Source organism: Lissotriton vulgaris, chromosome 10 (genome assembly GCF_964263255.1).
Source record: "Lissotriton vulgaris chromosome 10, aLisVul1.2, whole genome shotgun sequence".
In the NCBI taxonomy this organism is placed as follows: domain Eukaryota; kingdom Metazoa; phylum Chordata; class Amphibia; order Caudata; family Salamandridae; genus Lissotriton; species Lissotriton vulgaris.
Window position 1 is genome coordinate 1,007,809,874 of NC_141698.1, and position 24,410 is coordinate 1,007,834,283.

The 24,410-nt window shown below is 45.1% G+C and overlaps 1 protein-coding gene across 1 annotated transcript in view; it reads left to right on the forward strand.

The window, feature by feature from the left end:
- LOC147689151 (acyl-CoA dehydrogenase family member 11-like) overlaps positions 1–24,191 on the forward strand; it is a 367,718-nt gene extending 343,527 nt beyond the window's left edge. Inside the window, exons 8-10 of the mRNA XM_086942042.1 lie at positions 5,307–5,410; positions 17,219–17,354; positions 23,919–24,191. Coding sequence (XP_086798168.1) covers positions 5,307–5,410; positions 17,219–17,354; positions 23,919–23,987 — 309 coding nt within the window. The 3' untranslated portion in view covers positions 23,988–24,191. The remainder of the gene's footprint in view (positions 1–5,306; positions 5,411–17,218; positions 17,355–23,918) is intronic.
- Positions 24,192–24,410: the final 219 nt, after the last annotated feature.

The window sequence follows — 24,410 nt, forward strand, 5'->3', positions numbered from 1 at the left end:
ATTATTGTCAGTTGGGGCAGGGCAGGTGTTGTAACTAATTTTGCAACAATGAAAGCACTTAGCAAGTGCAAAAGATCACTAACCAGGAAGCACTATGGAAGCAGGTGCCAGCTAAAAAAATATTCTGTGACACATTAATCAGCCCCAAATTAATTCAGGTCACTTGAGGCAGGGAAGGTGTGCTTTGCTTTGCCACAATAATGTAAAACTGGACAACCAGAGGGTGCTGTGATGAAACAGAGGGTGGCATGGGTGGGCCAGAGGGTGGCATGAGTAGTCAGAGAGTGGCAGTGGTGACAGAGAGTGGCAAACACAAAAAAAAAAAAAAATCTGCAAATTCGCGAGAATTTGCGGATTTTGCGGATTGCGAGTTCGCAAATCCGCAAAATTCGCGAACGCGAGATTCGCAAAATTTGCCCATGCTTACTGATGAGCTGTTGGATGAATGATGGGTGGATGGATGGGTGAGAGGGTGAGTGACTGTCGTTTGTAATGCACAAAAATTAATATTTGGCCGAACAATATAATATGGTTGCATGATGAATGATGTATGGATGATGAGCTGGTGGATGAATGATAGGTGGATGGATGGGTGAGAGGGTGAGTGACTGTCGGTTGTAATGCACAAAAATGAATACTTGGCCGAACAATATAATACAGCGCAGACTGTCCAAATAACCATTCGCAGAAGACAAATTGGGTCTCTAAATACCAGCTTCCCATTAAAAATGTATGATAGCGTAAAGAGCTAAACGGAACGTTTATGAAGGGAATGTCGGCAGTTCGAATCCCGAACTTGCAACAACTGCTGCAAAGAATTAATTCCACATGAATATTTTTGAGAAATAACGTAAAGAAAAAAAAATGCGATGTTCAGGATGTTAGGGCATTAATACTGTCAATATTGTGGAGAAGTGTGGCTCAATGATTAGAGCGGCAGACCCTGATGCAGAGGTCTAGCCCTGGACCAGGGTTCAATTCGAATTCCACGGACTTGATAATTCTCGCCTCGGGGCCTATTCCAATCATGGAGTCCCACTCTGCAACTCTGGGCAATAGCTTGCTTAATCTCCACAATGGCCCCCATAACGCTAAGGATGCCTGGCCTCCACCTTGGGGGTGCCCAGGAGTGGACGCCTCACAGGGAAAGCCAGGATAGGTTCCACAGCGGTATTCGTACAAGCGCCTTGAGACCCTAGCGGGTGAGTAGTGCGCTATACAAGTATCACTTACAATATTGTATGCTGTATCATTATTCATGTACGTGTACATTCAAAGCTGTTTCGTCATGTACATCAATGGATGAAGGGTGTAAGGTTGGACGGGTGAAACAGTGGTTGGATGAGATGGATGATGGGCTGATGGGTGGGTGAACGGACGAAGGGTGTGTGGCTGGACAGGTGGAAGGCAAGATGGTGGGTGGATGGATGGATGTGGGGCTGGTAGGGAGCAGATGGATGAAGGATGGATGGGTGGATGGCCCAGTGGGGTGTCTCAGGTAATTAGTATTATGCCGATGTTCCCAAAATTACAATTATTGTTATTTGAACTCCAGTGGGCCTCCGAATGTCCATGCCAGTTTTTAGAATTATCCGCTGCACCAAAGAGAGGCTCGGAAAGAATTGGATGGTGCTGTCTTCACAGCAGGACGGCAGCATTAATATATTCAAACCCCAATGCCCCAAACCCCAATGCTTATAGAGATCCCCTTTCAAGTGAACCTCCTTTTCCCGCTTTCCCTCACCCCGCATGGTCTAACCTCATATGCGTGATGCTTGGCAAAGCTGATGGTCCAACTGTTACACAGCTTTTCTCACAAATGCCAACATTTCAGGAAAAGTGGTAAACTCCTTATCACTTGAAAACTAATGTGATGCAGAGATTACCCGAATCGTCCCAACAATTTAACAAGGACTCAAAAATTTGAATTGCCACTTACTGAGAATTGTAGAGATTCTTTGACAAATGTAGAGAGATAATGTGCAAAGTCTAATACCCCCATAACATACGTCTGGTAAATGGTATGGCATTTATCACACTTTATAACGTCTGCAGAGTCAACGTTTATTGAGGTAAATAAATAACACCCAATTCATTTGGGGGGGGGGCGTAACATGTACGTTTTCTTTGCTTTCCGCACCAAAATTGTTTGCATGTCTTACTAAATACTGAGCGATTTCCCCCCAATAATTATTGACACGTTAGAGCTGATGATATTTATTACAAAACAAATAATTGTGATACTTGCTGTAAGAGGAGTTGCCACACATATGGAAAATAAACGTGCTGCTTGTAATGAGGCAGATCAGCTCAGCATCATGTAACTCAGGGCAATAGCTCACGGCTCCCCCACGGCCCCCAAAGTCTAGAGACCCTTATGGGTGATTAGGTGGCACGGTACAAATACCGAGTTTTTGCAAAATGTGTATTAACAGAAAGTGAAAAAACTCCTTAATCAGTAAAGACAGGAGGTATTTTGTGAGCCATTAAGACTAACTGGAAAAGCATGGATTGGGCCTGCAAGGGAGGACGGATCGCCAGACCTGCATGTGCTTTCCTTACACGAAACAGGCTAAAATTAAAATAAGAGTTAAAAAAATAGGGTTACATTACTTGCAATTTACAAATTAATAATATACCATACTAACAATGTAATAAAAGTAGAAGCTATGGGGTCGAGGGGGACGGGAGGGGGGGGTAGGGGTAGAGGTGGGTTCATGCGGCAAACACAAGAAACCTCGTTGTTTTGCCCTGTGATGTAATGTACTGCGGGGTGATGTTTGGGCCAATGGGAAGCAATGCAATCACGTTGCAAAGGGATGCGATGTCATTGGTCACGATGTAATGGAGGAAGCAATGTAATAGACGCGATGTTACAGCGTGCGATGTAGCTGACCCCGATGTAGCGGCATACATCCGCAGGTGTCGGGCCAGCAGGGGACGGGAAATTACTAAAACAATGATCGGGGTAGGCGGGGGACCGGGCGGCGGGAGCACGGGCTGCTGGGGGGGCTACGGGCTGCTGGGCAATGTCGGGGCAGGCGGGGGTAGGGGAAGCCTAAATGCTCCCGGACAAGGTCGGGACGGGCTGCTAGTATATATGTATATCTATATATCCCAGTGTATTGACTCGGGCAACTGATGTTGTGAGGTAACACAAACAAATTGAGAGGTTGCGATTATACATTGATAAAGCAAGTTGTGCCAAAAGATTTAAAGTTGCAGGTAAATTTGTTTTGCTCCTTTTTTTCTAGTCAAAGGCAGTTAACACATAAATTCCAGCAGTCTATATATTGCTGAAAGGAGTACATAAGGCTTCCATTTACCCCCAGAGACAAGTTTACAGGAATTAGAGCAAGTTTATCTCATAAAACAAGCTCAGAGACATTTAGCTGACATATAAACCTGGGTTTTTTGGAAATAAAATGTTGCAGTCCAGAGGAGCTAAGCGCAGACACGACTCTGAGGTGATTCAATGTTTGCCAAGGACCTTCATGTATTAACTCCTTTATTATTAGGCATTATCTCAGATATTTGGAGTTATATAGTGAATTGAACTTGCCAACAGAAATGACATAAACTATAGTTACTTGATATTCTTCCAAATGAAGTGGCGGAGATGATGCTTTGATGAAGCAATGCTATGCCAGAAGGTTTAGCTGAGAAAAAGCTTCAGTTTCCAAGAATATTTAGCTGAGAAAATAATTCTAGAAGTAATTCTTCTATTATCCTCTAAGCCAGACCGCCCGCAGCCTGCGGGTGGTCTGGCGGAGTGAACGGAACACAGAAACCCACGTCGCGGCTAGTAGCCCACACAAGCAGGCTGCGGGCGGTCTGGCTTAGAGGATAATAGAAGAATTACTTCTGCCTATATTTACAAGTGACGTGACTCAGCCGTCACTAAAGATAATTTGCAGTGTACTTTCATACGCAATTCGGATACGTTTTTCAAGGTACTTGTGGAAGGCAGATGACCCTAGCAGTACCGCTGAAAAATATGCTGATCTATAAGATATTGTATTTTATGGGATACTATTATTTTAATCCTAAAGAAGGTTTTTGGCTTTGAACACTTACACGCCTTAACCGAAACGCGTCGATGCAATTGTTTGGGTGGAGAAACACTAAGCTTTTGAGAAAAAATACTCCGAAAATTGTGAAATTAAATCTATAATTTGGAGTAGGAATCACCAATCAATTCATACTAGTGTTTTCTTTCCCCCTTTTTAATTGGAATTATTTTTCGAGTGTGTTGTCGCATGTTTTGTATAATGAACTTTTGATGTGTTACAATGTTCTGTTTTTAAAATATCTTTTAATCTACCAAAATAAAATGTACATTTTTGTATGACTGTTTCATGTTGATCATTAGCTGCTCCTAGTCTATATATATGAGTGTATGTTCTTTATGTATGCTAAGTGTTAAACTGTGGTTCACTTATAAGTTCACCCAAAGGGGAAAACTTTATTGACAGTTTGTCTTCTGGTACCCTACACCTTTGGGTTAGTTTGGGTCCCTCTCTTTTATTAGAGACAAAATAAACGCACGCCAGACATGACCATGTTTTTCAGCCTGGTGGGGAACGTCGCAGTGACAGTCCTGGAGTCACAGTAAACAATGCTGCCTCCTCATGGGTGCCGTCCCGGAGCGGAGCTCCTCATTTAGGCAGCCAGTTCCCTATGTGGCCAGACCACGCCCCCCCCCTGGAACTTTTTCTTTACGCAAGTGCAGGTGTGGTGATAAAATTGTGAGGGTTGGGCATATTGTTGTTATGGTGATTCAAGGATCCATCTGAAATATGCATCAGCTGTGATGATAGCCATCCGGTGCTATGCTGTTAAGGTTTCTGTGCCTCGCCCTGTTGTGGTGCACAGACCAACATGACCACCACCTTCAAAGCATGGCTCTTGAAGCTGTATTTAAGTGGTATGGACTGGTTGTCTAACCCCTTGGCTAAGGATTGCACACACCCCAATAGAGCTTTTGGGGGAGCAGGGGGTTTCTCAGTTTGAGCGCCTTAGGTGACAATCTACATTTTGGAAATACCAAATTTGAGTTTAACTTAGGTTAACTTTAACTTAATTATGCAGATGACTTTGAGAATTGGGTTGCAGGACGCCTAGCCAAGAGTCCAAAATTACAAGTCACAAATACCTCAGTTTCATAGCTGCCCTATGTACTCGTTTTGTGGAACATCCACGTGCTATAAACGTTTTGAAAATGGCTCATACCAACATCGAGTGTTTTTTTTGCATCTGAGAATTGATCCAAATGTGTAATGATGTCATTTTGTGTCCAACTTCAGGTACTATACAGTGAATCACTCCTTGGAAATTCAAATAAGAAGGCGCATCGCCTGGGAGAGATGGTGACGCCTCTTGCAGAACATGGATTAAAGCTAACGAAAAAGTAAGGAGGGTCTACATTTTTGAATGATGCAAAGCTTTCTTGTTTTTATGGATCACAGACCTGTCCCCTCACCGCCACTCTGCGTGACTTTACACAAACTTACTTGATCATACTGTGTGAGGAGAAGGCCAAGAATGGAAAGGGGCGTCCACTCGTCCCCCCGAACGTATGGTTGGGTGCCCCGATCCTCCCGGGAAACCATTTTGGGCGGGGGGCGTATCTCGGCTGGTATGCCCGAAGCGGCGTAGCCGGGGCGCGCCTTTTCCCGCCCAAGAGGGGTTGTCCTAGACACCTATACCGATGGCCACGCCCAGTAGGCGTACCGGCGGAGGGTACACGCCCTCCCGAAGAGGAATAAAGAGAGCGGGAATCCGAAGAAGCGTCCTCTTGTTCCTGTGCTTGGAAGCTGCACCCACTCATTGCACGTGAGCCCTCGACGGAACAAGGAGCAATTTTGAGAACTTGTAGTTCTTGTGTTTCTCTTTCAGTTACTTCGAGGCGGAGGATCCAGGACCGTGTTGATCGACTCGGAGCGGATAATCGAAAAGATGTCTGGCAAGAAGGCAGGAAAGGGTTCCGAGACAGACAAAGTGCTTCGCATGTTGGTGAACAGAATGGCGAGAATGGAACGAAGCATCGGACAAGTCCCAGCGCTTGGTCGGGATATGGCGGGCATCAAGAAACAACTGGCCGCAATGAACAAGCCGGGTAACCCGAAAAAGGTAATAGGCCCGGCATTGCCGGGAGTCGTCCCCGAGGGTAGAGGAAAGCGGGTCAAAAGGAGGGCGGGGGCAGGGGAGGTTCCGGTCCCTGAGGTACCTCCAGTTCTCCCTGCCATACCAGCCGATGGCCCGGTACCAACCCCAGACGCGGTTCCGGTTGTGATTACGCCCGCCAACGACGATATGCCTCCCGAATTGGCCACCCAGTTGGCCGCATGGCTCAACAAAAAGGCAGGGGGTGCTACGGCGCCCGGAGACACGGCCGAAGAGGCCAAATTACTAATCCAGCAGTTGCGGCAGTCACAAGATGCCGCGAAGGCGAATCTCCCTCTTGTCTCCCCACAGGTGACTCCGGAAGGACCGGCAGCTGGTCTTGAGAAAATGGCGGGAAAAACGACTGAACAGGGTAAGCTCGCTTTGCCAGTGGCGGGGGAGGGCTCATTGCCCTCAAGACGGGAGAGGGTGGTTCAACATATCCCGTTGGCCACGAAAGAATTGATATGGGCAGACAAGTATGTTAATATGTTTTCGTTGTTGACTGACCATCGCGAGATGGAGTATGCTAAGACACAGAAAGATTTGTGGCACCCGAGTGTCGGGCGAGCCAAAATGGTGGGATTCAGGGTGGAGGAGACGATAACAAATTGGGCCAAGGCCTTTGCAATGTTTACTGCGAATATTGGCGAACGTAAGCCCGAGGTATTGGCCGAACTGTCTTGTTATCAGACACGTATAATGGATTTTTATGAAACTTATGAGGGGAATGAATGGATGGGTTACGACATGAAATTCCGTAAAGCGAAAGAGTATGATTCCTCTCTGACATGGGATTGCCTCGACTCGATTTCTTGGCAAAAGCAGCTCCTGCCTGGCGCGGCGAGGACGTCCTCGCCAGGTGGGAATGGGGCGGGGTTTTCCCGCCAGCAGCCCGCGGTGCCCTTTCGGGCAGGCGCCGGTGGCGATCACCAGCCGAGAACCGGCGAGAATGGTGGAAAGCGGGGGGTCTGTTGGGGCTTCAATAGAGGCAACTGTACCAGACCGCAAGGGGCATGTAAGTTTAAACATGCGTGTGCGGGTTGTGGGAATTCCTCTCACCCGGAGAGTTCATGCAGGTCAAAAAATAGCGGGTCGGGAGGTAGAGGAGGGTCCAAGCAAGACTGAGGGGGATCGTTGTGTACAATTGCCTACCCCCGTTGATATCATGGCTATGACTCCCTGGCTAAACAAATACCCTGATTATGTCTCCGCTGGGGTGTTGAGGAAGGGATTCTTATATGGCTTCGACATCCCGGCGGGGGATTTTCGTGGAGAACCTTTTTGTAAAAACCAGCTTTCGGCACAGCATAATCCAGGTGTGGTGGAGAGAAAAATCGTTAAAGAGGTGAGCCTAGGCCGAGTCGCTGGCCCTTTCCAGCACCCGCCAGTAGCGAATTTCATCTGTTCCCCATTAGGGGTGGGCCCCAAAAAAGACCCAGGGGAATTTAGGCTGATCCATAATCTGTCGGCTCCAAGGGGTTTCTCAGTGAACGATGCGATTGACCCAGGAGTCTGTTCGGTGCGGTACGCATCCTTCGATGATGCCGTCACCATGTTGAATCGCCTGGGCCCCGGGGCGCTGATGGCGAAATCAGATATCGAGTCGGCGTTCCGGTTGCTCCCGGTACACCCACAGGATCAGCGTCTGCTAGGTTTTGCGTTCCAAGGACGTTACTACATGGATAAATGCATGCCAATGGGTTGCTCCATCCCTTGTGCTTACTTTGAAAAATTCAGCTTTTTTAGAGTGGGCATTCACCGAGGCCACAGGGAATAGGCATGTTATGCATTACCTAGATGACTTTCTGTTCTTGGGTGCTGCCGGCGACACGAAATGTGCGCAGGCGCTACAGGATTTTTGCAGCCTCATGGAGGAGTTTGGGGTACCATTGGCACCAGGTAAGACGGTGGGACCATCTACTTCACTGGAGTTTCTGGGAATTGAGCTCGATTCTGTGGAGGGGTGTTTCCGCCTGCCAGTGGATAAGGTATCAAAATTTAGGGCTTCCTTGGAGCTTTGCCTTGGTAGGATGAAAGTGACCCTGCACCAGTTACAGCAAGTTGTGGGTCAGCTTAACTTTGCCTTGAGGGTGATGCCAATGGCTCGCCCCTTTTCACGCTCTATTGCACAAGCTATGGTTGGTCTCAAAGAAGGGCATCACCGCACGAGACTGTCTGCAGAGGTTCGCCAGGACATGCGCATTTGGTTGGCATTCTTGGCGGACTTCAACGGTCGAATAGTGTGGAACAAGCCGCCAGCGTCTTCGAACGAGCTGGGTTTGTGGATCGACTTGGCGGGGAGCGTGGGATTTTGCGCCATCTTCGGTAATCGATGGTCGGCGCAAACATGGCCGACGTGGTGGCACGCCAGCGGTCTCACAGGTAACATAGGGTTCCTTGAGCTATTCCCAATTTTTGTCGCTCTGAGGGCATGGCCGGACGAGTTCCGAGACCCCTCAGTGGTATTTTGGTCTGATAATATGACTGTTGTAGAATGCATTAACAATCAGGCAGCACGCTGCAAATGGATCTTGAGATTGCTGAAGGAAATTGTGCTACTTTGCATGAGACTAAATGTACAGTTCAGGGCGAAACATGTGCCGGGTGTACTGAATCATGCGGCTGATGCACTCTCTCGTTCACATATGCAGGCGTTCAGGGGTTATCTACCTACAGCGGACTTAGTGGCGGCACCGTTCCCCGAAGCACTCTGGCTAATCGGTGCCCCGGATTACAAGACCTCGTGGCAGCAAGCCTAGCCCCCAGGACGAGGAAGGCATACGAAGGAGCGTTTCGTTCCTATTGTACATTTTTGGGTCCAACAGGGAGTCAGAGCTGGGGGCAGGAGGAGTCCTTCCTGGGGTTGCTGGTAGCACTGCACAGAGAAGGCCGATCAGCGGCAATGGCCAATAGACACAGGGCGGCCATCTCATTCATGGCGCAGGTGCATGGCATCAAAGACCCAACAGGTTCCGTTTTGGCTAAAAAAGCCCTTCGCGGCTGGCAGCGCCTCGAGGGTCGCAGGCATGACGAGAGACGCCCGATTGGCTTGGAAAGGTTGTCCCTACTCATGGCAAAACTAGTGACGACATGCTCCTCCCAATTCGAAGCAGTTCTGTTCCAGGCAGCTTTCGCATTAGCGTTCCATGGGGCTATGCGGGTGAGCGAACTGGTTGCAAGGAATAAGAAAGATGTGGAGGGAGGCTTGTGCTGGGATCACATCCTAATTAGGGGTGATTCGATGGTGGTCACGATAGCTAGGTCCAAAACTGACCAGGGAGCAATGGGAAGCAGCGTTGTTGTCCAGCGCATGCGAGGGTCTCCCACGTGCCCGATAAGGTGCATAGAGGAATACTTGGCACTGAGGGCGGATACATGGGGGGGAAGTTTGCTGAGGCAAATCGATGCCACCCCATTGACGAGGTTTCAGTTCCAGAGGGTGCTAGCACTGACAATCGCGGCGGAGGGCATGGACCCGTGCGATTTTGGGACCCACTCCTTTAGGATAGGGGCTGCTACTGAGGCTACAGCCAGGGGTCAGAGTGCGGAAGAAGTGACACAGTTAGGACGATGGTCCTCGAATTGTTTTAAAAGGTATGTGCTATTGCACATGTTGTGATCACCTGCTGAGGAAAGAGTGGTTTGGGTCGTGGGCCACTCATACGTGAGGCGGGCCGGGGACGTATTCAAAGCAGGTGACGCGACTCACGCAGCTGGGGAATACGGGTACAGAGTGGCCTTCCACGGAAGGGGCAGGCTCTGTATTGACCAGTTCGAATCTTTTGTTGAGGGTCTCTCAGGGCGGCAGAGGTCACCTCCATCTGTAATCATAGTACACCCGGGGGGCAATGACTTGGTGACACTGGGTAGGCGAGTATTACTTGAGCAAGTTTTGTCTGCCGTGAGCTGGTTGGCAAAGAGAATCCCGGGGTGCACGATTGCCTGGTCCCACATGATTTCCAGAAGGGTTTGGCGGGGGGGGCTTTCCGTGTCAGCACTGAACCATTCGGTGAAGAAGGTTAACAAAAAAATTGGTAGATTGTTTCGCTCTGCGCAGTTGCATAGCATTCCGCATGGGTGTATTCGGGGTGATCACATGTATCTGAATGATGGGGTTCACCTGTCCCGGGAGGGGAATGTCTTACTCATAGGAGACTTCATAGCATGGCTAAGGGGTTTGAGGAAGCATGACCTTTAAGATAGAGTTTGTGGGGGGGCCGGATAGCCGGTCAACTATCCGGCCCCCCCACAAACTGTAAGGTCATGATCGGTGAGCAGTAATTTCAAGGTCCCTAGAGGGGGGCGCCACCCACTATGGATGGGAGCGCCCGGGGGGAGGCGGCCATTGGCCCCTCCCACTGGGAGGCGGCACTCACTAAGGATGGGTCGCCTAGGGGGAGACGGCCATAGGCCCCTTCCAGGGGAGGAGGCGGCTATATGCCCCTCCTACGAATTTCCCGGGGCCCGGATATCCGCGACGGTGGATGTGATAGAGAGTGTGGGGTGGGGGGAGTCCACGCTGTCCTTCCTACAGATACCTCACACGGGTGCTCGGACGACCTTTAAGATGGCCTCGAGCGGAAATGGGGGCCCCCAACAAGACAAGGGAAATTAGAGTTGGCACGGAGGGTACAGTCCTCTGCGCGGCCGCCACTCACACCGTGAGGGCGAGACTTTTGGTAGTAGGGATCTGACACCGGTTGCAACCTTGCCGTTGGCCCTTAATGCTAGGATGTACAATTTTAATTTAGAATGTATGCATTTGCAGGATGTTAGACTCGGCTAGGAAACCTTTGTATTAGAGATTTGTTAAGGTTAGCCAATGAACATGTCTTCATCGAAATGTAATAAATGAAAATTGTACCTGATATGAAACTTTTATTTAATGTTTTAATTTTGTTTCATATTTTAATAAATACGGCCGGGAGGGTAACTCCCTCCCGCCTTCCAAAAGTTCAGAACTGCGTCCGTCTTCCCATCCTTGGGGATTGTGTTGGGAGGGGGTGACAGGCATCCCGGCCATATGCTTTTTGACTCTGTGCTTAACTCACAACTATTTTCGTACGTAAAGCAGACGTATGTATTCAAAAACAGCTCTTAGTTCACAGAATCTATATTACATGACTTGTACATTGCCAATCAACCCTCTTGAGCTACAGATTTTCCCGAGTGTTAATTGTACGCACATGGGTGAGAAAGTGAGCATTCAAGAAGGATGTGAGTGAGGGCAGGGGCCATGCAAGATGTGTGGTGGAAGCACAAACGCATGGGTTTGTGGATGTTAACAAACATCAGGGCCTGGTTCACAAAGGTAAACTTAAACATTTGTGTAAGTTTACGATTGTTTAAAATTTACAAAAGGTATTTTACGAGTAGTATTTTAGCACAGTCCTATCTTTTTATGTGCAGAAACTCCCCTGTCGTAAAGATACTACTCGTAAAATACCTTTGTGAGTAGTAAGCAATCATAAACTTACACAAAAGTTTGTTTACCTTTGTGCAAAAGGCCCTGTTACTCTTGTTCACTTTAGATGAAAGCCGCAGTAAATATTTTTTCAGTGTAAGAAAGAGATGTGTACACTTCCTATATTTGATGAAGGTGTAAAAGCGGTTTTTGCATAGGGGCAATGTTTTATCCACAGAGATCAAAAACCAAAACTTACTAATGCACATTTCTGCCATGCACGCTCAAATGGCGTGTGTGCCACGTGTACATATGTTGGAGATGGAATATGCGAGTGAAATCTGCGCTTTGTATAGATTCCCATGTCTGTTAGAATTTGGCTCTGTGCCTTTTAAAATATTTGCAAATCTACTCAAATCCTATACGTACAATGTATACATATGCACATGCTACATGCTTTACTGCTGAAGGCAAAAACTGCAGTCCAGTCTGGGAGCTTAAATCAGTCCTGCAAAATATTTTAATATAGACCCATAATGCACCAACACTATCTAGAAGAATTAAAGGGCGATCCCTTTCGCCAATATTTGTTCTAAAGCGACAGTGGTCATCATGTGATGGAGACAATACTTCATCTTTGGCACAGCACATGGACAGTTCAATGCTTGTTCTACCATAAACACAAATCAGTAATGTATTGTACAGGATGGTTTTTAAAACATGTTGGGTGTTTCAGATTGTATTAATTCACTTTGTACAGAAATAGAAGAGGAAGGAAAGGCACAGTGGGAGAGAGTGTAACAGCCACTTACTTTCAGGCTTTTGGGGCAGGCTGGAGCGACAATACCCATGTTGGCGTCCCTCACAGTCATGGAGAACAGCGAAGTTTGCAGAGTGAGGGGACAGACACACTCGTCGCCAGTGTTATGTTCTGGGCCCTAGGCCCACAGGCTGTCGGAGGGACGACACGGGAAGATGGTACTGGGAACTAGCCACGAGCACGTGCACTCGGGCTCCTTTATTCGCTCGGTCACCTGACTGGTGACGCCCGTGTTGGATGGGTGAGGGTGTGTGTGGGCCAACCCTCGAGGGAGTGGCTGGCAGAAACACTAGACTGTGTCCAGCAGGACACAATAGTCGCTTTGTAGAGTTTAGTTCTAAACATCGTTACTTGTCTTCACTTCATACTTTTGTGTAAAAAAAAATATTATAGGCTGTACAGCAATTCTGCATTTTAAAAAAGTGTAGCAGTCATGTGATAGAATATCAGTCATATTAAACCAATTAGTCCTTAATAGGCAGAAGTTTGTAACCTGTTGTGGGGATCAGTTAGTTATCCCAGCAAAGACAGAAAACTTGACAAACAAGAATAAGAATAACTTGTTAAGCCCACCCATAACAATGTGATATTTAAAGTGAATCCAAAGCCAGCACCTACTTGCCCTCAAATATGTTTTGCAATATATATGTGGTATCATAGCCATTGCAGTTTAATGCAGCGCACGCCATCTCCCCATGCACCCCCCTACACGGGACATTCTTAGCAACAATGCCTTCCAGCTCTAGTCATCAATAATCAATCTATGATCAATCCCATCAAAGGAGTGAGTCTACCACTTCCCTTCAAAGGTAAGTAATGGGGTGTCTACCCCCAGCATTCTTAATTTACTCACCTTAAGGGGGAAGGGTATGCCCAGACGTGGGTCCCTTGCTCACTTTGCCATTGGATTCAAGCTAGCCTTGCTGATGAGGGGTGTTACTCTGAAACCAGTTCCAGGATGTTTGTTTCGGGTCCAGGGAGGACATCACTTGGCAGTTCTAGCTGGACTGTTCCCATGAGGAGCAGGGTCAAGATTGATTTGCATATGGCTGGGCCAAACTAGGGTGGCGTAGTGAGCAAAAGAACAATGGAATTAACCCAGATCTCTTCACTGGGAGTGAATGTTTGATTTGTTCTGAATTCCATCCATCAATAGTGTGCCTTTTACTTTCCTCCAAAGGTCAGTGATGGGGTGTTTGGTCTATCTCAGGTCAGCTCCCTCTGCCACCACCCATCTCTTGGCCTCTCCTTCCATCTACATCAAGGCTGTCCCTCAGGGGACCTCAAGTGCACCACTAAGGTGAATTTGTCAATCACTAACACTAGATCCTGGAAATTGGAGCCCACCCGTTTTGCCTTTGTGGGGGAGGGGGCATACAAGTCTAACCAGTATATCTCTGCTGTAAGCAAATCTGTTCTGCCTAACGTTCCATCTAATTCAGCCATACATGCGTGCCAGAAATCGGTTAGTGTCAGCTAGCGCCATGTCATTTGTATGAAGTCCGCATTAATCATTGTGCATCTAGGGCCCTCGTATCAGTTACGCACTGTGTGGATTCCTTCCACTGTCCATTCCCTTATCTGTCATGCTGTGAAGTATCCGCTCCATACAGTGAGTAAGACTATTAGTGGGATCGCTGGTGCATACTCTGGATGTTATGGCATCTTCTACATCACTCTCTTCCAGCACCAGAGTGAAATTGTGAGGTGTTTAGAATGCTTAGCTTCATATGGCTTTACACCCAGAAACAGTGCAGTCAAAACACCCTACCATTGTTTCTTTCCCATTGGGCCCATTTAGCAGTACCAGTCTCGCCGAGCCGCCATGATATCTGGGCAGCCAAGCAGTATGACTCGTAGTCAGGGCTCATGCCCTCCTTCTCTTATCTGGTGTCATAGGATATGCAGCAACACTCTATACCTGACTCCGTACCAGACATACTCACTTAATAGGACACTTAATAGGACATTTACTGTGTGAAACTGGGACTGCAGGATTCAAATCCGGAGAGATTTGCAAAGTAGTGCAACATTTACAGAAGCATCCCCCTCTTAGACAGGGCAATCCTTGTCATTATGGACAACTGCAAGGATTGCCAAAACTCAACACTACCCTTCAGGGCTCGCAATGTTTCTCCCAAGTTCCGTTTCCAGGTGTCCTCATTCTTAAGGTATATTTTTATTTTCACACCCAAGTATTAAAACATCAGGGGTTCCCATTGAATTCCCAGATGGTCGACCACTGGTTAAGTATGCTGCATGCATGGGAAAACTAGGAACGAGCATGTCTCAGTCCAGATTGTATGGAGACCTGATACCTACCTAATTCTACGAGAAACTGTACACTCCAGGGGGGTGCACTCTCCAGGATCCCAGAGGTGCCTTGTTCAATAATCATTGCGTCAGTCACAGGAGAAATCCCAGCAATGGTTTCAGAGGTCCGATTATATTGTGGGATTCCCTGGTGTTCAGTATTTGTCTTCTCTGTAAAGTGGCTGGTTTAACAATTTTGATAAGTCCAATGTCTTTACCTGTAAAGTCCCAATACCCAGGTAACACCGTCTCCCAACTCTGTGGGCAAATCATCTTTGCCATCATAGAGTACATTCCAATTTCTGATCTCTGTCTGACAAGTTTAAAGGCAATTCCTCATCCTGAATTGGAACTCAATTCCATTTGGAATACAGTAAATGGAACAATTCAGCTTGCACAAAATATCTAGTCCAAGCAGATAACAGGACTCGATTCACACACCACAAATCGTTAATTCTCCTCATAGGACCTCGACAGGTACCACTTCTGAAACTGGACTAGTCATTTGTTTATTTGCAATGCCTTCAACTTGGATTCTTTGTCCTGAGATGGGTCAGTTGAGAACCTCTGCTCTTCTCACAATAGGGTAGCGTCTGTGTGAATGAGGAATGAAACAGGACTTCCATTCACTTCACTATACACGTATGGACCACTCTGGTCTACCTCTAAGGTGCACATACTTACTTAAAAAGTATTAATTTGTTAATAATTGACTATTACTTAATTAACTTCCCACCCTATCCCCCTACAAACCCAACAACTCACTATGACACTATAAAGTACAATTAGCAATTACTTTTAAATAATCTACCTCACTTGAAATTGCAAACTATATATTTTTAAAATAACAGTTATACAAACAATAACATATACAATTAATAAATGCTCTACAGCACATAAAAATTCTCAATCTACGAAATTTTTAACAACTAGATTACTGAAAATGATATTAAAACAAAGATTTTCTTAACAAGTTTACTTAACTAAAATACATTAAAACCATAGTGCTGTAACGCCAAAGCATTTTAAGGCACAATACTGCAAGCCTGAATATTTACAAACAAATCTGTTGTCTCCTTGTACCTAGCATCTTATCTATAATTTGCTATTTCCTTATTTACACTTAGCCCACCTAAGATGGTGGTTATGCTGTGCCAGTGGCTGAGGGTTGCACCAACGTTAACAATCCGTGCTGGTGAATCTGTACTGCGCCAGGCTGTCTGCCTGTCTTGCAACGATCCCACATGTTACTGATCTTTTTCTCCGTTAGTCCTGCTTTATTGTGAGATCTCTGTGGTCCCCACCCCACTCCCATCCTTCTTCCTTTAGCATTTTTGTTAGATATTGCGACTCTTAAATATTTTGTCTTTTTAGTATAATGATGTAGATTCTTTGCCGTTCAATATATTAACCTGAAATGGATTGTCTGAATGCTCTCTTTGCAGAATATGAATATTCTGGATAATGAGCAATATTGATATTTTACTACTCCAGTAGGTTGGCTGTCTTGATTGTTCGTATTTTCCATATTGCATACACCCTATCTAGGTACTTCTTTTAAAAGAATTAGAATTGAATGTACTCAAACTTGTCCATCTAATTACAATGCATGGGGAGAGGAGTTGGGTTAACGGCTAGGGCAGTTGACCTCGAATCTGGGGAACTGGGTTCGAGTCTCGGCAATGACGCTGAACATTCTGTGATTCTGGGCAAATAACGTAATCTCCCTGTGCCTAACAAAGATGAATGTGTGTCCTCATGTAACGTAATTGGTGCTATGTAAAGCGCTCTGATACCCGATTCGGATCAAGTTCACGCTATATAAAACTCTGCAAAAAAATGTTTTTAATGTGTTCTGTTTTCCTATACTTTGAAGTGCCCTTTAGATAGATGTTTCTGTTGTGTTACTACTGAGAGCAAATGAACATACCTCCCTGTCTTTACTCCTCACTGAAAGTACAGAAAAAATTGATACTTGTATAGCGCACTACTCACCCGCAAGGGTCTCAAGGCGCTTGTACGAATACCGCTGTGGAACCCATCCTGGCTTTCCCTGTGAGGCGTCCACTCCTGGGCACCCCCAAGGTGGAGGCCAGGCATCCTTAGCGTTGTGGTGGCCGTTGTGGAGATTAAGCAAGCTATTGCCCAGTGTTGCAGAGTGGGACTCCATGATTGGAATAGGCACCGAGGTGAGAATTATCAGGTCCGTGGAATTTTCAGCCCAAGACCCGCCGAGGCAGGGAATTGAACCCTGGTCCCGGGCTAGACCTCTGCATCAGGGTCTGCCGCTCTAATCATTGAGCCACACTTCTCCACAAACTGAAACACTTATGCCCTAGAATTTCTTTAGGAGTGCTTGACTACTAGGTTTCAGAAAAGGCAATTTCTTTTAGATAAATTCACAACTGGAAAATGTACAATTGATTATAACTAACCAGGCACTCACATTTTAAACTGTGATGAATCTTATTTGGATTTCTTTTCTGTACTAAGTGTAATATTTACTGTTATAGAACCATGGCTGTCGCAAAAGCAAAAGCCGGTGTATCAGATGTAACAGATAAATTGTTTCTGCAAAGTAAGAAAGGGGACAAGATTCTGCATCAGGTGAAGGACTTTATGAAGCAATACGTGTACCCAAGTGAACAGGTAAGAAGTCAATGGATATGTGGTGCAATGTGGCCTGAGATGACAAAGAGCTGATGTTTGTGTTTGCAGAAGCAAAGTAAACATAAAGATAACATCAGGGTATATGCACATATTGCCTGATTTTTTACTTATGTTCTCCATCATTCAAAGCTTCAAGTTTTCCTTCTCACAGTACTCAACCAGGATGTAGCCAAATGTTGGTGTCTCTCCAAATAAACATGTTTTCCCCTAGGAAATACATCTTTAATTAGTTTTATGTTTGGCTACAAACAGCACTGAACGTTTTTAGAGAGACAGGGGTAAAAGGTCACTGCTCCCTTTCAGTCATTGGTTGTTGTAAATGTTACTGACATATTGACCAGCCCACACCCATCAGTCATTGTTTGATTATAACTGTTGCACGCATGTGCACCACCATACGCCCATGTCATTGGTGCATCAGTCCTATAAATAGAGATTACAATCTGCCATTGATCTAATATGAGGAAAGGATGTAGGGAAGCTGATTTTAAAGTGACTAAAATGCTAAGAGGTAGAACTAGACAAATCTGTAAATCTGTGATTTTAGTTGACAGTAAATCCTGTGATGTTCAATTGTTTGCCAGATCCTTCTTGTAGTAATGTAGAACCTCAGAAAAAAACAATTATTTCAGAGACTCACTGAATTTAAAAAGATGTCTGCCAATTTCTAGAAGTGTTTTTAAATTGTAGATCCATCGTCTTTTGGACAGTCTTTCTGCCATAACTTTTTCCCCTCAGGACTGCTGATACCCATTTCAACTCTTTCATTGGCTAAGTTGAAAGAGGTAGTGTTAGCTTACATCTATTCTGCTTCTGTAGTTCCTGATACTTTTATTCATAGAAAATTGTTGGTGGGTGATTCTTTCTGTTTCCTTTGGTGAAGAAGCTCTCACCACTAAACTTTTCAGCGTTAGTGTCCTGGGTCCACCCAGTGCTACCGTCTGATAAATCCCCACATGTTAGGGTTGTGATGTGGAAGATAAGTCCTGATTTCTTACTAGTAATCTTCATTATTCCCAAGCATTACTTTCTTCATCAAAGTCCTGCTTTCCCACCCTTCCATAACATTGGGTCCTGGTGTCTCTGGCTTGGTATTTCCAGACTATGCTGTGCTTGTGGTACAAGTTCATAGCCACCAAAAGGGTTTTAGACACTGCTCTATAACCTCATGTGTTAGGACTATGGCTAGAAAGGTGAGATTTGGTCTAGTAAAGATTAACCATAAGTAAAAGGAATATTTTTTGTTCCTTAAGGTAAGTTGCATTACTCCTAGTCTCATATTTGGTTTTGGACCGAACCATAGTCATTCTCGAGGACATAAATCTACTGATTTTAACAAACCCTTTCTTTAATCAAAATGCGTAGCTTAATGGTTTTCGACATTAAGTGGCAGTCTATTGATTAAAATCAAATAGCATCTCTAGTGATCTGATTTCCTATGTTATTTTATTTATTGTTTAAAATCCAAGTGCCACAACTTGAATGAGCAGAAATTTGTAAATGTTCAAATAAACATTTCCATATAAAGAAAACGTTTCTGAACAATACCTGCTACGCACGGTTTTGAGTTTTTTCATCTGGAAAACATGGCCATTGTAAACTCATTTTTTCTCATATTTCTGTAATCCTACAAGCAAAAGAGAAACCTAAATGGATATAGTTCATAAATACGAGAAGATACTCTGCTAGTGTAATCATGATATAATCCCCATTAAGGTTTGTAATCTTGAGGTATTGAATATTTGTTTCTCTATGAAGATTATTATGAGGATCAGGGAGTAAAACTGAGTTCAGGTGCTTCCAATTTTGTGTTCACATGTGAGTACTTTAATACCACCGACTGTACAAATCAGAAAGGAAAGTGTAAATGTTTGGATGGAGTCTTACAACTCCTTCTGAATGTGCTTTTGTACTCTTTTCCAATTTACAAAGGAGGTATTCCTGGAAAGCTACACCTGGTGAAGGTTTCCAAGCGTAATATTACACCCATTGTGTGACTTCTTCTAAGGTTGTCTATTTCCCCTGTGCGGCATTGTACACATCATACAATTCTTCACGGCGGAAAGGGCAACTGACAGTGCAAGAACAAGTTTTCTTTTTTTTTTTCACAGGAAAAAAAAATTCCTTCTGGAGTAAGCCCTTTTCTTATAGCCCCACCAAATCTAGGGATGTGCCTTTACCCATTGCAGCCTGAACAGGGAGTAACTATGTCCTTGGCTGCAGAACTGGACTCGTACTCTTGAACTCTCCCCTTCTTCCCTTGTTCCTGACCCTGTGATAGCTGACATCAATTTTAAAAACTAGATTACGAGCTCACTGGACTTAGTCCTACCAAAAAAATGTTTGCGGAAAAAGACTGCCAGAGCTGGCTCTGCCCCCTGGTATACTCCTGAGCTCAGAATTCTAAGGAAAGGCTGTAAGAAGCTTGAGCGCATTTGGAGAAAAAATTGGGATACTGCAAACAAAGATACCTATCGCGACGCGATTAGAGCGTATAAAGTCGTCCTCAGAAACACCAAAACAGCATTCTATGATCAGAGAATTAAAAACTCAGCTAACTCTATGAGAGAAACCTATCAGATCATCAAAGAACTTCTGAAGATCCCCGACCCCCCGTTATCCCAAGATTCATCAGGAGCCAAATGTAATGAACTAGCCATTTACTTTGACCAAAAAATTAAAAATATCTTATCCACTCTACCCCAAATGGAGGATTCTGTCTCCCCCGGCAATCTGCCCCCGGATACGGGCCCCCAGCTGAATGCCTTCAATCCGGTTTCCGTAGAGGAATTTCTTAAAATTTTATCTGGCATTAAAAGCGGCTCTCCTAGCGACCCAGTCCCTATGCGTTTCCTTAAACAGATAGCCACTACCATCGCTATCCCGGCAACGGAGCTCATCAACACCTCTCTCTCTCAGGGCATTGTCCCGCCCAGTTGGAAAGGGGCCAATGTGAAGGCCCTTTTAAAGAAACCGCACCTCGACCCTCTGGAGCTTGCTAATTTTTGACCAATTTCATTACTCCCGGGACTCAGTAAGATCACAGAAAAAGTGGTGAACTACCAACTCTCCCACTTTCTGGAGTCCAATGATCGGCTACCAACTCTCAAACCGGATTCCGCCCAGGCCAGGGCACTGATACGGCCCTCCTCTTTGTCATCGAGGAGGCAAGGCGCATCTTGGACTCAGGAGGATCAGTGGCAGTGATCCTTCTGGATTTGAGTGCGCCTGGCCGAGGTAGGAGTTCGAGGGTCCGCCCTGACCTGGTTAACATCTTACCTATCCAACCGCACCTTTCAAGTCTGGGAAGGCAATTCACGATCTGCCCTAATACCCCTCCAGTGTGGGGTGCCGCAGGGCTCATCTTTAAGCCCCACATTGTTTAATGTGTACATGGCCCCCCTGGAGGACGTGGTCGCCCCGTTTGGGTTCAAAATAGTAAGTTATGCCGACGACACTCAACTGGTCGTTTCACTCTCCCAACTCGATCAATGCGCTGACAATTTCAATCCATGCCTGACAAAGATATATGCTGGGATGTGTGACTCCTCACTTAAATTAAACGGGTCAAAAACTGAACTTATGTTACTAAGCCACAAGTCGGCCTCAATGCCTTCTTCCATCTGGCCTGCTTGTTTAGGGAACCCACCCACCCCGAAAAAAAGAAATCAAAAGCTTAGGGGTCTGGTTGGAGCAGGACCTCTCACTCAAAACACAAGCAAAAAAGACAGCAGGAATCTGCTTTGGTCTACTTCGGTCTGCCCGAAAAATCCTTCCTCTCCTCCCGCAGCATTCTAGGAAGCTACTGATACAAGGTCTTGTTCTCTCCAGATTAGATTTCAGTAACGCGATTTTTTTAGGAGCCCCTGAAGCTACAATCAACAAGCTTCAACAAATCCAAAATGCCGCAGCCAGGCTCTTAATGGGTATCTCCCTTAGGACCTCAGCTAAACCTGCCCTTAAATTGCTCCACTGGCTCCCCGAACGGGAGAGGATTATGTTCAAATCCCTATGCATTATCCACAAACTCATGCAAGGCAAAGGACCCCCGATTATGAGAAGCCTAGTCACGCCCTACAAAGCTAATAGACCCTTGCGTTCCGACAAGGGGTTCCTGGCAACAGTGCAGAGAGTCAAGAAAGCAGGCACAGGAGGCCGCCGCTTCTCTGTGAATGCAGCCTCGCTATGGAACTCCCTTCCACTTAAACTGCGCGCGGAACCTGGCCATTTACGTTTCCGAAAGACATTGAAAACCTTCCTCTTCCCCAAATGATCCCCTTGGTCCTTTCCCCTCTTGAGTCTGAATCTATCACAGCGCTGGGATGCCTTCTGGTAACCACGTGCTTTACAAAAACGCCTTACATTCCTTACATTACATTACATTACATTACAGAATATAATTTACCATTTCCAGACTGAAAACAGGCCATATGGAAGTTTGTGAATGCCTTCATGTTTGTAGACATGTCTACACTTCCAAGCAAACCACGCACTGGAACTCTTACTTACACCCTTTGAGTGGTATGTACTACTGCATGTTTCTCCTCAGAAATGGCATAAAAAACTGCATCAGTAAAACCATTTATGCATCCTTTTGTGATTGCTAGAAAGGTGGCAATTAAGAGGTTTTGGACGTAAACATGTGTTTATGGCCAAACATTTCTTTGTGCTATTCTTGTAGAAGTGGGAAAGCAATGTTGAGTAGTTGGTGAGGATTTCGGGTTATCTCAAGATATACTCAGTGGCAAGTTTTTGTCTTTGAAATTAGCACCTTGAAGGATTGCAACATTGTTGTGCTTGGTATCTTTAGGAGGGTGATAGGCGTATGCTCATTGGAGAGAAGTACAAAATATTACACTCAGATGGTGTGTTGCTTGAAGTGTCAAAGAGAATAAAAACTATGAGTAAGACAATGTTGTATCCAAGATTTGATCATTTTCCAAATATGTGTGTTGCATGTAAGCATGGGCTAATTTTGCGAATCTGGCGTTCGCAAATTTTGCGAATTTGCGAACTCGCAATCCGCAAAATCCGCGAATTCTCGCGAATTTGTGGATTTTTTTTTTCGTGTTTGCAAGGGTTTCTGCTAGTTCGCAAGGATTTTTGCCAGTTCGCGAGGGTTTTGTACCAGTTCGCAATTGGGAACTTACATGTCGGCTCGCAACGGTCACAATTATGTTGTTTCTACGTCTGGTTCATCATCACAGGTTCCCAGCACCCTCTGTTTCACCCCTTCCACCCTCTGTTTCACCCATGCCACCCTCTGGTACATCAATGCCACCCTCTGGTTCATCATCACTGTAGATTATGGGGGGAAAAAGCAAGCACACCTGCCTGCTTCAACTGACATGAATTAATTTGGGGTTGATTTATTAATGTGTCACTGTTTTAAAATTCCAGTGTGGCACCTGCTTCCTTATCTGTAATTTGCTTTCTGTTGCAGTGCAATTTTTTTTTCCAGGACCTTTGTGGCCTACTTGTAGCTATTCTATGAGCCTGCTGTGAGGGTCAGAGCAGGGTCATACAATTGGTGCAACTAGCAACTGAACTCTGGAGGGGCCCTTGTCAGGAAGCACTACAGGGAATGGTTACTAATGATGAGTTTGAACTTTTGAACCTGCTGAATGCTTTCACTATTGCAAAACTCGTTGTTCTGCAGAACAGCATTACAGCAACTGTAATGTCCCAAACAAGCTTAAATGAGAAAGTTGATTTCTAATCCAAAAGTTATCCAAAGAAAATCAAAAGGCCTCAAATCCAAAAAAGTGCAGGCAAATGTCAACCTGAGGAGTTATTCTGATAAAAATCATCATTTTCAGAAGGTCTATGCTGCTTGCTAGTAGATTTATTGTGCAGAATTGCAATTTTTGTAATTTCGCGAGTGCAAGATTGTTGCTGCCCGCCGCACCTATATGTTCGCAATTGCGAACTTACACCGCACGCCGCAAAATTGTATCACCAAGAAAAAAAAATCCGCTGCGTGCGAATTTGTGGATTTTCCGCCCATGCTTAGTTGCATGAAAGAGCATGAATGTAAAGTGATGGAAGTATGCCCTTTGGGTAAAGATCAGCTGGTAATATGCTGTGTGAAATCCTTTTAAGGAAATGTCTTCTACAACTATTTGTGGATGGATAAATATGATAATGAACAATTGTGATGTGGATACTTCTGTCTGTACAGCTCACTCTATCAGAGATGTGATGGCGAACAAGGTTTTTTGCCTGAACGACTTGTTGAAGTTAACTGACTGGCCAAATGCTAGGATGTTTGTGAAGTTTTAATTGAGGCCACTATGCCATATAACTGAATTTAGCACTCAGGGGCTTTAAACATGCAAAACGATGGCCTCTGGACTCGCCATGATGATTCTTCACAGTTATGATCGGAGAATCTGGATTTTATCAAAAACCCATCACTAACATTATCCATCTCATCCCAGCAATAAGATTGTGGGGAGTTTTCTTCTATTGGATAATATTGAGGAGAATATATAAAAAAAGATTTTGTTTGTTATTATTATGGTTTTTTTTTCTCCTTTGCAGATGGCCAGTAAAGAAGAAGTCGAGTATTGTGGAGTTTTGTGTTCTGCTCCAAACCTAGAACCTATGTAAGACAGGATTTGTGGAAAAGTGAAAAGGTGTTTTTTGTCCTAGGAGCATTACCTCAAAGACCTGGGGAATGGAACGCATTTGGATTACATTCTATTCCGTGTTTGACTATCAACATTCTAATTTTTAAGAAGTGTTCTTTACCAGGTACTTTGAAGTGCCTTTCAGTGGTAGCTGAGGCGTGGCAATAAAGAGTGTTATGTTTAATACCTGTCTCTGTGTCTTTATCAAAATTCAGATTCTCCTGTTGTAGCTTTGGAGGACCGTCATTCCTACCTATTCATTACTGTACTCAGAATGCTTTGCAATCAGGTGCTCTTCCTGTAAAATGCAGTGCCACAGAATGTCTGCCCATCAATTATTGGGCCACATAATGTTTGACCTTCTTAATGTGCTTTTTCCTATTCATTGCCATCTGAGCACATA